Raw genomic sequence first — 15,596 nt, 5'->3', positions numbered from 1 at the left:
TCTACACTGGTGAGACCAGAAAGAAAAGGAAAGCAGAAAGGTCCCTTAAGAAGGGAAAGGGCAAGGGCAAACAAGGTAAAGCAAAGGTTGCTAAGAAAGACCTAGCAAAGGACAAAGGCCAGTGCTTCCACTGTGGTAAAGATGGGCATTGGAAGAGAAACTGCAAAGAGTACCTTGCAGAAAGGGCGAAACAAGAAGCTTGGTGAAGCTTCAAGTACATTCATGATCAATCTCTAATTGTTAGATTTTTGTGATAGTGCATTGGTATTGGATACCAATATTGCTTATCACATCTACAATTTATTGTAAATTCTAGCAAAGCTAAGGGGAGATTGACGAGAGGAATATTGCATAAAGGTTTGTTTATGCAAGACACTACTCCACATATCATGAATGTAAGTGTCTAAGAGGAAACGAGATGAGGTGAATAGTGCATACCTATGGCATTGTAGGCTAGGTCACATCCATGAAAGAAGGATTCAAAAGTTGCTAAATGATGGATATCTAGATCCATTCGACTACGTGTCATATGCAACTTGTGAATCTTGCATTCGTGGAAAATTGACCAACTCTCCATTTAGTGGAACTGGAGAGAGAGCCACTGAGTTGTTGGAACTCATACATAGTGATGTATGTGGACCCATGTCAACTCATGCCATTGGAGGTTACTCCTACTTCATTACATTTACTGATGATTTCTCAAGGTATGGATATGTGTACTTAATGAAGTACAATTCTGAGGCCTTTGAGAAATTCAAAGAGTATAAGAATGAGGTAGAGAACTAGACTGGAAAGAGTATCAAAACTCTTCGATCAGATCGAGGAAGTGAGTACTTAAGTACAGAGTTTACTCAGTTCCTCAAGGACCATGGGATATTATCCTAATGGACACCTCCTTATACACCTCAGCTCAATGGTGTCTTTGGAAGGAGGAATCGTACGTTATTAGATATGGTACGGTCCATGATGAGTTTCGCTGACCTACTCATCTCATTCTGGGGATATGTCCTAGAGACCGCAGCTTATCTTCTGAACAGAGTTCCAACTAAGTCGGTAGTGTCTACACCATATGAGATATGGAAAGGGAAGAAGCCTGATCTTAAGGTTGTTAAGATTTGGGGCTGCCATGCCCATGTTAGAAGACACAACCCCGATAAGTTAGAATCAAGGACAGAGCGATGCAAATTTGTGGGATACCCCAAGGAAACTTGTGGGTATTATTTCTATCATCTCGAGGACCAAAAGGTCTTTGTAGCTAAGAGAGCAGTGTTCCTTGAGAAGGAACACATTCTTGACGGAGACAGTGGGAGAATGATAGAATTGAGCAAGGTTGGAGAACCAAGCTCAAGCACCACTCTACAGCCCGAGTCTGTTCAGGTACCTAATACACAAGTATCAACTTTACGCAGGTCTGATAGAGTATCCCATCCTCCTGAGAGATATGTGGGACATATTAGAGCAGAGGATGTAGAGGATATTGATCCTCAGACCTACGAGGAGGCTATTATGAGTATAGACTCCGGGAAGTGAAAAAAAATCATGAATTCTGAGATAGATTCTATGTACTCCAATAAGGTTTGAAACCTAGTTGATGCGCCAGAATGTATTGTACCCATCGGTTGCAAATGGATCTTTAAGAAAAAGATCGGAGTAGATGGAAAGGTAGAGACCTATAAAGCAAGGCTAGTGGCTAAGGGGTATCGTCAAAGGCAAGGTGTTGACTACGACGAAACTCTCACTCGTAGCAATGCTAAAATCCATCAGAATTCTATTAGCTATTGCAGCACACTATGATTATGAGATCTGGCAGATGGATGTGAAAACCGCATTCCTCAATGGGAACATCGAGGAGGAGGTGTATATGATGCAACCTGAGGGATTCGTGTCCAAGAACTGCCCAGATAAGGTGTGTAGGTTGCTTAAATCCATTTATGGACTAAAGCAAGCTTCCCGAAGTTGGAACATAAGATTTGATAAGTCAATCAGATCTTATGACTTCGTTAAGAACGAAGATGAGCCTTGTGTATACAGGAAGGTAAGTGGGAGCGCTATCACCTTTTTGGTGTTATATGTGGATGACATCCTCATCATTGGGAATGACATAGGAATGCTATCCACAGTAAAGACTTGGTTATCTAGACACTTCTCCATAAAGGACTTAGGAGAAGCATCCTATATCTTGGGGATTAGAATCTATAGAGATAGATCCAAGAGGATGCTTGGCTTGTCCCAGTCCAGGTACATAGAAACCATTGTCAAAAGGTTTGGCATTGAAAATTCTAAGAAAGGACGAACATGGATATGATACCTTATGCCTCAGCAATATGGTATATCATGTATGTCATGCTATGTACTAGGCCTGATATAGTGCATGCTCTGAGTGTCACGAGCAGGTATCAGGCGGATCCAGGCTTGGAGCACTGGAAAGCAGTAAAGTGTATCCTTAAGTACTTGAGAAGGACTAAGGATCTTTTACTAGTATATGGAGGTAATAGCCTTAAGGTTGAAGGCTACATTGACTCAAGTTTTCAGTTTGATGTCGATGATAGCAAGTCGAATTCAGGGTATGTGTACACCTTGAATGGAGGAGCAGTGTGCTAGAAGAGTTCCAAGCAAGATACCACTGTTGACTCGACCACAGAGGCGGAGTACATTTCTGCATCAGATGCAGCAAAGGAGGGAGTCTGGGTGAAGATGTTCATCACAGATTTGGGAGTCGTTCCAAATAGCGAGAAGTCGACTTCCTTATATTGCGACAACTATGGGGCGATTACTCAAATAAGGGAACCCGGGTCTCATCAGAAGTGTTCTGAGGAGGTTCTAGCTTATTAGAGAGATCGTAACCCGAGGAGATGTAGCAGTGGAAAGAGTTACATCCGAAGATAACATTGCAGATCCACTGACAAAGTCGTTGTCTCAGATTGTCTTTGAGCGTCACAGGAGTCTAATGGGGATCAGACACATAGGTGATTGGCTTTAGGTCAAGTGGGAGATTGCTAGTCATAGGTGCCCGACAAGCCAATCACGTGAGTGATGACACGTGTGACTTGATACAAAATCTTTTTGCTTATTATATTTTGGCGTATATCACTTTATAACTATTGCATAAATGCATATATATATTGTGATGTCCTTGGATTTGTGCAATGGGAATCGGATCGTGATGAGATCACGATAATGAGATCGATTCACCTTTAAACACATATCCTAAATAATCCCGGTCATAGGTTACTCGAGAGGGACATCGTGATAACCGGATAGACTGGTGTGCTGTATACTCGTCCATATGATGGATGCAGCTGGTCTTATAGCTGCTCGTGTAGGGACACTAGGGATACAGTACAGGTGCTCATTGGAGAATGAGTTCACTGATTGATCCGCTTACGGAATGCTGGATGGTTGATGATGCCTTATTGTCAGACAACGATTCCGTAGTCCTAGTGGTGTATCTGGTCCTTAGACTTGAGACACTAAGGATGTCCTGTATGAGTGCTCCACTCTTTGACACCAGACTTATAGGTTTGGCTGTCCCAGATCTAGTACAGCTGGTCATTGGGAGTGGTAGTCGACCTTACGAGGGCTATTGAGTGTCGACAGAGGATCATCCACTCTCGACGTCATGAGAGGAATATCCCATGTGTTCTTGCTCAGACAAATCCCTGGCCAGGGTCATTCGGGTTGAGAGAGAAAGAGTTCTCCGGGAGAATCCGATTAGAGCGAGACTTGAGTAGAAACCGTATGGGTCTGACAGCACCATGCTCGATATACGGTCTCTGGGATATTAGATGGATGAGAGACTATAGGTACATGGTAACTGAGGACAGACAGGTCCAATGTATTGGATTCCCCTGTATCGTCTGGGGACTACGGCGTAGTGGCCTAGTACGTCCGTAGTCGATGAGTCGAGTGAATTATTACAGAGATAATAATTCACTGAGTTAGAAGGAGTTCTGACAGGTATGACTCACGGCCAGCTCGATATTGGGCCTAGAGGGTCACACACATATGGTAGGTATTGCTTTGAGTAGAGGTTCGGATATGAGATATCCGACGGAGCCCTTGTCTTATTGGATGCAGATCCAATACCCACTAGGGAAGGACCCATTAGGGTTTGACACGGGATCTCTATAAATAGGAGGGATTCACAGCCTCATAGGCTAGAGTCTTTGCTTACCTTTCATATTCTCCTCTCCCTCTCCACCTCAGAGTAGGCCTGGAGTTTTGAGGAGCGTCGTCGCAACCCTGCTGTGTGGATCACCGCTAGAGAGGAGGACGCTTGACCTCCTTCACCCTCTCGTAAGGATCTGCAAGGAAACAGGGATATACGATCTCCCTAGGTAACACAATCTCTATACGCAGTTTTATGTTTTGCGGATTTTTTTTTCTTGTTCTTCCGCTGCGCATATGATGTCGCCCCCCAATGATTTCCCAACAGTTATAACATGTGATAACATATGCATAAATAATACAAAAATGATAGATAAAAAAATAATTTTCATGGTGGTGACAGAGGATGACACCATGAGTGACTATTATGGTGGTAGTCGATGAGAATGATGTAATGGTCGATCTTAATGATATCGACCTGAATATCGACAATGAGAAGGAAGAAGAGATAAAGCAGTGAGGAATATCCTTGTCAGTATCACACTACTCTGCCTTCTCTTCCTCCTTCGACACCGTTTTGCATCTGTGTTAGTGCCGAAGAAGGAAGAGTTGGTAGGTGAGGCGTTTGCATTGCCGATGACGAGAAGGGAGGAAGAGGATGCAGGTGAGGCAGATCGGTGTGACGTCGATGCAAATGCCTCACCTACATCCCCTTCCTCCTCAAGTGATGCATCACTCTGCCTCATCCTCCTGAAATATGCTAAGGCAAACAGAGCAATTGATGCCTTGCATTGATCCCTCGCCTTTCTAGTAGTTGGACTGTGGTCTTATTAATCAATGCCTCATCAAGCCCATTCAATGAGGAAGCATTCAAAGTTTTATCGAACGGGCTTGATGAGGTATTGATCAGCAAGATCGCAGTCCACAAGTACCAAAAAGGTGAGGGATAGGTGCAGGGCACCGATTGCTCCATATGCCTCAATGAATTCTAGGAGGATGACAACCTCGATGCAGCATAGGAGGAGGAAGAGGAGGCAGGTGAGGCAGAGAAGTGTGATGCCAACGCAGATGTCTCACTTGCCTCCTCTTCCTCGATCGACGTTGCACTGCCCTACCTCATCCTCCCGGAATACACTAAGGCAAATGGAGCAATTGGTGCATCATCCCTCACCTTTCCAATACTTATGGATTGTGATCTTGTTGATCAATGCCTCATCAAGCCCGTTCAATGAGGAAGCATTTGAAGTTTCATCAAACAAGCTTGATGAGGTAGTGCACAAGTACCAAAAAAGGCAAGGGATCAATGCAGGGCATCGATTGCTATGTTTGCCTTAGTGAATTTTGGGAGGGTGATAGCCTGCATTGTTTTGCCTCATCTTTCTCCTTTGGCACCACACCATTCTGCCTCACTTGTCTCATCTTTCTCCTCCAGCGCCGAAGCAAATGTATAGTAATGTCGGAAGAGGAAGCAAATGCCTCACCTCCCTCTTCTTTCTCCTCTAACATCGATGTAAATATTGGAAAATCCGGTGGCGACATTAAATGCATAGTGGAAGAACATAAAATAAAAAATCTCAAATTTCCCAAAAAGATGTTAGTCTTTGTACAAAGATTGATGCACAACAACTCGCAAAACTTAAATCCATGTGTGAGATTATATTTTTACCTAGGGAGATTATATATCCTTGAATTCATACAGATCTATGGGATTGGTCGAAGGAGTTCAAGTGCTCTCCTCTATAGTGGTGATCCACACAACAGGCCTGCGACAACGTTCCTTAAATCGCTATGCAAATCTACACACTTACTATCTAAGGAGAAGAAGGGGAGAGGATAATAGAAGGTGACAACCAGGAAACCCTAGCTTATGGGCTTTTGGTTCTCTCCTATTTATAGAGGCTCCGAGTTAACTTAACTTAATGGATCCTATTCTATCAGGTAATGGATCTCTATCCAATTACCAAGCCTCTTAGATTAGTGGGTATCTACCTAATAATCTCTTATTAGATCTCATCCATGAGATCCAATAATTTATGGGGTTATTTGATATCTAATAAGATAGGGGCTCCGACGGATATCTTATATCCGAGCCTCTACTCGTCGCAATGCTTACCATATGTGTGTGACCCTTTAGGCCCAATATCGAGCTGGCCGTAAGTCATACATATCAGAACTCCTTCTGGCTCAGTGAATTATTATCTTCATAATAATTTACTCGACTCATCGACTACAAACGTACTGGGTCACTACGTCGTAGTCCCCAAACGATACAGGGAAATCAAATTCTTTGGACCTATCTATCCTCAATTACTATGCATCTATAATCTCTCATCTATCTAATATCCCAAAGACTTTATATTGGGCATGGTGCTATCACGCTCATATGGTTTCTCCTTAAGTCTCGCTCTAATCGAATTATCCCAGAGAACTCTTTCTCTCTCAATCTGAATGACCTTGGCTAAGGATTTGTTTGAACAAGAATACACAGGATATTCCTCTCATGATACCGAGAGTGGATGATCCTCTATCGACACTTAATAGCCCTCGTAAGGTTGGCTGCCACTCTCAATGACTGGCTGTACTAGATTTGGAACTTCTAAACCTATAAGTCTGATATCAAAGAGTGAAGTACTCATACATGATATCCTTGGTGTCTTAAGTCAGAGGACTAGGTGTGCTATTAGGATGACAGGATCATTGTATGATAATGAGGTATCATCAACCATTCAGCATTCTATAAGCGAATCGATTAGTGAACTCATTCTCCAATGAGCATCTGCACTATAACTCTAGTGTCCCATATGAGCAATGTATGAGTATATAGTACACTAGTCTATCCAGTTATCTCGATGTCTCTCTCGAATAACCTATAACCAAGATTATTTAGGGTCTGTGTTTAAAGGTGAATCGGTCTCATTATCATGATCTCATCATGATATGATTCTCATTGCATAGATCCATGCACATCAATATATATATATATATATATATATATAGTGAGAGAATGCTACAATAATAAGCAAAAAGACCGTGTGTCATGTTACATGTGTCATCACTTATATGATTGACTTGTAGGGCACCTATGACTAGCAGTAGATACCTCACCACTTTATCTCTTTTTCCCCTTGTCGTTGATGTTCGGATCAACATCGACAAGGTCAATTACTATATCATTCTCACCGACTACCACCACAACAACTATCCACCATTGAAATTATCTTTTTGTATATCATTTTTGTGTCATTCATATGTGTTGTATCTTCAGTTGGTAAAGCTAATAACATTAGGGTAAATGGGGTCAAATATTTTATTTTTATAACTATAGGGTCTTTAAGTTTTTTTAAGTTCAGATATCCATATGGGTCTAACTATAAGGAGTAATTACTCTATAATTGCTCTGCTTAGATCGTATTCCTTTCTCTTTTATCGTGGGGAGGTTCTTCTTGTATATTTCACGAATTGAGTTACGGATTATGGGTAAATGGATAATTACTCTATAATTATTCTGCTTAGATCGTATTTCTTTCTCTTTTATCGTGGGGAGGTTCTTCTGGTATATTTCACGAATTGAGTTACGGATTATGGGTAAATGGATCCGTCTAATGTACCCCCGCTCGAGTAACGACTCACAAGACGAGGAGCTCACGAGCGACGATCGAGTCAAGGGCCTTGGTTCACCGCATCCTCGTTATTGACACGACTTTAGTTACAAACATACGACGTTTGTGGAGAGTTGAGTTGTGGGGTAAGTGAGTGACGGAGCAGTGCTTCTGTGCCAAGGGCCCAATTTATCGTGTCCATCTGGTGAGACACGTGACACGAGGCAAGCGCCAAACTGGACCAATAGCCTCCGTTTCCACGTATCCCTCCAAGGGGAACGGCCACGTCCTTCCGGTGTTTGCGTGGTTTGCAAACCATGCTGGCTGTTCCACGACCAACAGCGAGAACATTTTTTTCTTGATGATGTGGTCTTTTGCTGATGGTTCCGAAACCGGGACCCACGAAAAGAGGAGCTGTTGGCTTCAGTCGCGAGTCCCGCGTGGCTAATTCTCCCGAGAGTGACGGTGGCCACAGGCCGTTGCGTAGAAGCCGATGCTATTAAAAGCGCGACCCTCTCCTCGTCACCCAAACCTTTTAACATGTGGGACCCGCTTTAGTGAGAGAGCCACGAGGGCGGAGATGGGTGTGGTACTGTTGAGATGTGGGCGGCTTGATAAAGCACGCATCGGAGAGTGAGAATGTGAAAGCTCTGAGTCACTCTCTATTCCCCCTGGCTTTTATGGTGGGATAGCTAAACGCAAGTATTGGAGCGTGAGAATATCAAGCTCCAAGATGAATTCTTTTGGATATAAAGGCAATAGCACGACGGTCGGAGAGGCGTTGCGGACAACGCAACGGTACCAATTGCTCCTTAGGGTAGGAAGGACGGGGATCGGTGGCCGAGCAGTGAAGGCGGAGGAGGCTGCGGCGGCAGCGGAGGGGACGTACCAGATGAGGGGGTGTGTGTGTTAAGGATTTGGAGGAGGGCTGCTGGGGTCCTTCGCGCCGAAGAAGCACGCCGCGAGCCGGCGGCGGACAGTGGGAGCGAAGGTGATGGCCTGGTGGCACAAGGTGGTGGCGTTCCCTGTGAAGCGCGCTTGTGTCGCCGTCGCCGCCCGGGTCAAGCCTCCAAGCGACGGTATGCTTACCCGCTCCCCTCTCCTGCTCGTAAATAGCGATCCGAGCATGAGAACGAATCGCCTTTTATGAATTCGGTGCTCCTCTTCAGAAATACTTGGGAAATTTCACTTCGTAGATATAAATCAGTGCATAGGTCATTAATAGTGGCATGCAAATAAGCTAATTAGCTCCTTTAATTATTTTTTTCTGTCAAAAGTTTGTGTGATATTAGATATAAATTCATATGTAATTATGCATTTATATCTATCTTTACTATAAATTTAGATAGCTAATGATGAATATGCACAGTTCTTTTCCTGTCAGTTCTCTAAATATAATGTTCAAATAAGTTAATACTGTGGTGAAGGCAGGATTTTCAACATCCTAGTTTTCTCGCACGTCGGATATCAATTAACTTAGACTTAGACTTAAGTATTATATGTCATATACTTATTGGGATATCAATTAATGGGTCAGTGATCCCATCGGATCGGTGTAAAGTTAGATTAGTAAGAATCACTCTTAAGAGACTTCGATTTTCTCATTTAGTTGTGTACGCATCGTTTAGGAACAACCTTCGGTTTTCTTTTTTTTTTTCCTGAAAGTATTTTGTGCTTCTTTTAATTACAATATTCACTTTGAGCATTCAAGAATGCTTTTATATTTGCATGCTTGATTTATAAATGTCACAGTATTCAATATTTGTTTCTCTTTCTTTTGCTTTTTTGTATGCAAATTATGACTTTTTCGCCTTTCTTATCATTAGTACTCTGTTTAAGTTGAAAATTCTGAGCTTCTGTTCTCGTCTCATTGTCACCAAAATTATTGGATCAAATACTTTTAGATACATTCATGAGCTCTCAGCAGATGCCATCTATCAGAGTAGTATATTTTTTGTGATATTTTTTGTTGTCGCACTATAATTCATCAAGATTGTTGCACCATGATTGTCTATATTCAGAGTTTGTAGTGTGAGCCACAGGCTGATTCTGAGGTTTTAAATCGACACTTAATGAACAACCTTCAAATCAAGTCATAAGCTTGAGTCTTGTCCAAACTAATGAGAACTGAGGTCACTCTGATGGCGCAAGTCATGAATCACCCAAATGATTCAAGCTTATTAATGAGATGATATGGTTTGTCCATAGTATTTAATTGAGATGGTTCAGGAACAAGACTGTTGGCCTGGACTTAGTTCATAGTGTTTCATCTTGCTTGTTTCAGAGATGATGTGTGTGTTCAATTGCCAACGGGATGGTCTTTCGCTACGAAGGATAGTTTCTACTGTATAGCCTATCATCTGCTTGTTCATCTTTCTATCATTAAATGTTTTATGTCAAGAGGAAGAGAGGTGGAAAAAAAGTGCTAGACTCTTGTATCAAAAGTAAAATTATAGAACAAAAGAAAAGAGAAGAACATTCTGCAGTGGAAGTGGCATAGTTGCCTTTCTTTATACAGGAGTTCATTTTTCTTGTGATTTAGTGCTAGACTCCAAATTCCATGTAGACGATTGTGGTATTTGATCACACCAAGCTTGATCCCGATCCCTAAGTAGTAGTAACTTTTGTAAGATTCGTGTTGCATATCAGTTCATAGAAGTCCATTATGCCGAAAGCTAGGGTCTAGGGATGTCTCATATGACACCCCTGCCAGTCTGGTGTTTGATAAGGATTGAAGCATGCAGTCTTGTTCAAACAAGAGACTATTCTGTGACCTAAATCATGTTTACCCAGATTGCAAAGAAAAAAAAAAACAACTTAATGTTATGACCTTTTTTGCAGCTTTTAAACTCAGATTATTTCTGCCCTCTTGTCTTTGTGCACATTGAGGAAGTCCATGCTATGGATTTCAGAATGAAATGAATCAGCCTTTTCCTAATTACAAAAGAACAATAGGAGGGTGGAACAATGTTGTCTTGAATCCATGAGAGGTAAAAGAGTTAAAACACCAAAACATGAACAATCTGGTTTGAGGACAATATTCAACATTTGCATAAATCACCTAAAATCAGAAAAGACTAGTTAACAGGGTGATGAGCTTTGTTTTAGTGATAATGGTCGGTACAATTAAATGATTATAGTTACATGACATACATCCCTCGGTACAATACCTAGAATTTAATGAAATCTAATCAGGACTTTATAGGTAAAGACTTGTAGAAGAAGAATATCGTTCAGTCCAATGTTAAACTGACCTCAGATATTAATAGATCTGTCTATTGTCATATACTTTATAAGAGATTTTCATGAGTTATTTTCAGTTACCTTGTTCTTGGTCTGCAAACCACAGAGAAGCTAACACCTTTGTGGCCTTGCATCAGGTGGTGGAATCATAAAGCTCCAAAATGATGTTCAAATGTGTGGATACCAGGATGTGCAGGTTATGTGGGAGATGGTGAGAATATCGGAGATGGAGTTATCGAACAAACCCAAGAAGCGCAAGCGACTGCTCTGGAGGCTGTTGGCCTGGTTGAATCAATCATCGTCTGGTGATCCAATGGATCCTCATTAAGAATGTGGCAGTAGACTTGAACAGGTTTACAGTAAATATTACCTCCCTCCTCTTTCTCACATCAGTAAGATGTAAGAAATGAAAGTGTGAGACTGAGCCTGAATATACTTCAGTTAGTATTTTCTCTTGTTCCTCTCTCACATAACTTTAATATCAGAACTATGTATATTACTCAGATCATGTGTATATGTGAATGCTATCATCAGGAATTGCACTGCATAATTGAAAGGTGGTGGAAGATTGGTATCAAGGTTTTCATCTCTGCTTGTTTGGTATCTCTTGTGATTTAGTGTGGACAAAAAAGTTAAAATTTAGTATCCTTTTATGGAAAGAAAAAGTGGGGAAGAGAGCAACAGAAAGAATGACAGAAAAAATAATAACTTTCCTTATTTAGATAGCATGAAATATGTTTTTTTTTTCTCCTTTAGATGTAAACATCAAATCTGATTCTTAAAATGAATACAGAGAGCCTTTTTCTTTTCTTCATTTCTGCATTTTAAGCATCAAAATATAAGCCCTCTCATTTCACTTTTTTGTTTTTTTTCTCATGCTTGGGTGTAATGTGATTAATGTTGTCATGATTGCATGACCTGAGATAGGTTGATATGTAGCATTACCACCACATAAAGCTACTACTTTGAAGGCTCTTAACCTATGATCACAAGATGACATACAAAAGATGACATGCATGCATGCTACATTGCTGAGATTACAGTTTTGAGGGGTACGTATGTTGACACTCATATATCCTTCTTCCACGCAGGTAGCCCTCAGTGGATCTCCACAAGAGTCCTCAGGATGTTCACCTGCAGCTGCAGGCACACCATGTAGCTCTTCACCTCCGACAGCAGCTCCCTCGGACGCATCTCGCTGCCGCCGGGCAAAATCCTCTGCAGAGCTCGCATGCGCCGGCTGAACTCGTCGTCCCCTCTGACGCTGTTGTTGCTGCTGCTAATGTAACTCCTCCGGCTCAGGCTTTTTGGCCTAACAAGAGACAGAGACAGAGGCCGAGGGACGACGACGGTGGGAGGCAGAAACAGCTGAAGCTTTGAATCGATGCTGTCGGCGATGGGGTGGCGCTGGAGCTCGATTATGTGATCGCTGCGCTCGAGCTTGTGCTTCAAGGCGCGGCTCCATTTGAACCCAGTGGCCGAGAGCACCAGCGCCATGTCGACTTGGAACCGCACCACCTGTTCGATATTTTGTTCTTTAGCACCGGAGGTGGCTCTCGCGAGAGCTGGCAGGAGATAGCCGACATATTTGCATGGGAAGCCGGCGTAGACTACAGCGTTTGGTTCGGGCGAGCAGGCGCGCCTCCTCTTGCTTCTCTTCTCTTCCATGTCCAACCCAAAGATTGGTGGCTACTGCAGATAGCAAAACAGACAGTTCTCACCAACAGAGAAAGAAGATGCAGTAGGAGGGCAGAGATGGGGGAAGATAGTAACAGAGGTTTGGATTACCTTGTAGCTCCTTGGAGAGCTTCAAATGATGGGAGGAGAAGAGGGAGGGTAGCCTCCATTTAAGGACTCAGTGGAGGAGGGCAGAATGGCCAAGATAACATCTCTTACCACTCTCCAGTTAAACCCCAGGAGACTGGCTCACCATCTGAGAGCAGTCCTTTGAGACATATGGAGGGCAGCCCACAAGCTAAAATAATTGAATGGTGGAGAGGGAAAGGTTTGGAGGCACCCCCAGTGTTGAAGAGGCAACACAAGCCATGGACAGAAGGGAAGCAGCAGGGCCCAAGAGCAGAGACCCCCACCCCCCCTCTCCCCCCAGCCCCAGGGCCATTCCCGAGGCTTTTGGCAACACTCTTCCATATGATCTGTGCTCAGAAATGGGAGGAGCAAGGGGAAGGGGGTGGTGCTGGTGCAGCACATGGAGGCACATGCACTCCCCTTTGCTCCCCCACAGCCACCACCAGAGGTCAGTTTCCCCTCCCATGTGCTCCATGGAGAGAGCCAAGACACCCAGGCCTCCATTAATGCCACCACATGAGTCCAACCAAATGCCCTTTGCCCAGTCAAAACCCCCAGTCTCTTCCCCCCCCCCCCTCCCTCTCAAAGCTGAGTCACCTCACAGGATATGGAGAGATGGATCTGCCTCCTCTGGCTAGATGCATTTGGAGGTAAACTGGCTTCACAAAACCCTCACCTTTCTTTGGCTTTGACAAGGCTGGCAACAGGTAGACGTAAAGAATGGAAATGAAGGTTACTTCTTGTTGATGCTTATGCTTATGGATTATTATGATTAATGATGCCTAAACAATGTTGTATTCCTCTTCTTTTCCCTCTTTTTTACTCTCATTGTTAGATGCTGATGAAGTTATCATGAACTATTCAGCAAAGCCAAGGCTTGAGGAAGGAAGCCAACACGTCACTGTATCCATGCACAAGAAGACAATGATGATCTGTGCCCACGAGTGGCAAGAGTCAATGATTGATTGGAGAAGCCGAATGAGAACCTATCCTTTTCAGGTCCAGTCCAACTGAAAGCTCCACAGGTATGGAACCATCACAGGTGAGCTTGAAGCATTACAAAAAAATGCCTGCAAATTAACATTTTTATTGATATTACTCCACTCTCATGTGCCTTGCTCTTATAATAATTAATTACTGAAGGATACTTATATTCTGATATGATGCATTACAGTATAATATCAGGTTAGAACTTGTTGCTCATAAACCTCATGCTGCAATCTCTGTTTTGTACAGCTTGACTTTTATGTGAATCTCAGCTGCTGGGCATGGGCTTGATATCAAATTTCTTCCTAGTAATAGGAAGTCATATGAATCATTCAAACCATGACAGCTAATCTATGTGATTGCTTGCATGTTGCAACAATTCTTTATACATTTGACTTCCACCTGAGCATGGCATCCACAATCTTCTCAGTTAAAGTAATTAAAATCTCAAAAGTCAGCATTGATCGCAGGTAAATGACAAACACTATCCTGTTGTCCTCGATTTCAGATTACTTGTTCTTGATTCTACTGTTTGCAAGCCTAAGAATCTAATGGAATTCTTCCCACAGCATTGAAGCTTTCAGCTCCCCCCCCCTCCCTGTCCTTGTGTGCTCTACAATCATTGATCGAGTTTGGAGCTCAGCAAGAAGAGCACATGGGTTTCATTGAAGTGGTGTCCCAATTAGCTAAGCCTGCTTTGGATGTACATGGACAATGCTTCCACGTGCACATGCAGTGGTCACTGGCACATCTTGGAACAGGGAGTAGGTATCCAAATCATCTTCTCCATCATTAATCCAGTGTGAGCAGGGAAGCAGGTGGTCATCTGCAGATGAAGTCCAGGATGAAGGCCACTACAATAACTCTTACTGGAAGACAATCAATCATGTATACAACTGACAAAATGCTTTAAAGAAGGGGACATGAAATTTTGCAAGGACATCCATGAGGTACAATCATGTAGCATACCTGATTTGTACACATGTACATGCCAAGATCATGCCCAATTCTATTCTCTCTTTCTCAGAGAGAAAAAAAAAAAAGTTCAAATCATCTGCAGAAATCTAGTAACATTTTGAGGATGGTGGTAGTCAAGGCTTTTAATGACTTGATGTTGCATATGCAGACTGGTCATGTACTGCAACACATATCCAGATTAGTGAATTCCATGAAGAACAAAATAACCAGTGGATGTCCCAATGCTCAATCTATGTAGCATGCATGCCAAAGTGGTACTTGTGGACTAAGGTAACTTAACTTCATAAGATATGCAGGGCCAAATTAGCACTCCATCATTGATTCCTTTTCCTCTCATTTCTGCTTAGTGATTAGGTAGAGGCAAAATGAGAAAGGCAGAGAGGAAAAGCCTATAGTTCTGAAGAAAGAGAGATTCTTTATAAAATACATCACTTACTCAAATAATAAGCATATAGTACTACTAGCACAGTATCTCAACCCCTTAAAAAAAACCAACTGAGATGAAATAAATATTTTTATAGAACTTTTTAAAAATATTTATAAGAGCTTGAACTTTATCAGTAGGCTTTGTTATTCTGAATTTGGTTCTCTAGACAACTAGACAACACATTTATTTATAGATGTAGGATGATATTTTAAACTAAGATTAAAAAAAATCCAGGAAAGGATAAAAAAAAGAATGGATTACATCTTATTTACTCTACTTGAACTTAGAAGAAGGATCTTCACAAGAGTAAAGAAAGATCCACTCAGGTCTCTTTCAGAAACCAGACTATTGGTTGAGCCCATCCAAGAGTCCACCAATGTTTTTTTGTTGTGAATGTTCTAATAGATAGGATTTGGATGGACTTTTTTTTCAGGGTGCACCATGTTTTT

General features: G+C 42.3%; 1 protein-coding gene across 1 annotated transcript; it reads right to left on the bottom strand.

Moving 5' to 3' along the window:
- Positions 1-12,047: 12,047 nt before the first annotated feature.
- On the bottom strand, positions 12,048-12,617 carry LOC135622062 (transcription factor bHLH146-like). Its single transcript, XM_065123698.1, has one exon. It carries the CDS (start codon positions 12,615-12,617, stop codon positions 12,048-12,050), a length of 570 nt encoding a protein of 189 aa, XP_064979770.1.
- Between the last annotated feature and the right edge of the window lie 2,979 nt (positions 12,618-15,596).

The sequence above is a fragment of the Musa acuminata genome, chromosome BXJ2-9 (assembly GCF_036884655.1).
Source record: "Musa acuminata AAA Group cultivar baxijiao chromosome BXJ2-9, Cavendish_Baxijiao_AAA, whole genome shotgun sequence".
In the NCBI taxonomy this organism is placed as follows: Eukaryota; Viridiplantae; Streptophyta; class Magnoliopsida; order Zingiberales; family Musaceae; genus Musa; species Musa acuminata.
This window is presented reverse-complemented; position numbering and strand designations above follow the sequence as displayed.

Bases quoted from the DNA above. Each gene is read 5' to 3' on its own strand.
- LOC135622062 (XM_065123698.1), bottom strand. From the start codon at position 12,617: ATGGAAGAGAAGAGAAGCAAGAGGAGGCGCGCCTGCTCGCCCGAACCA.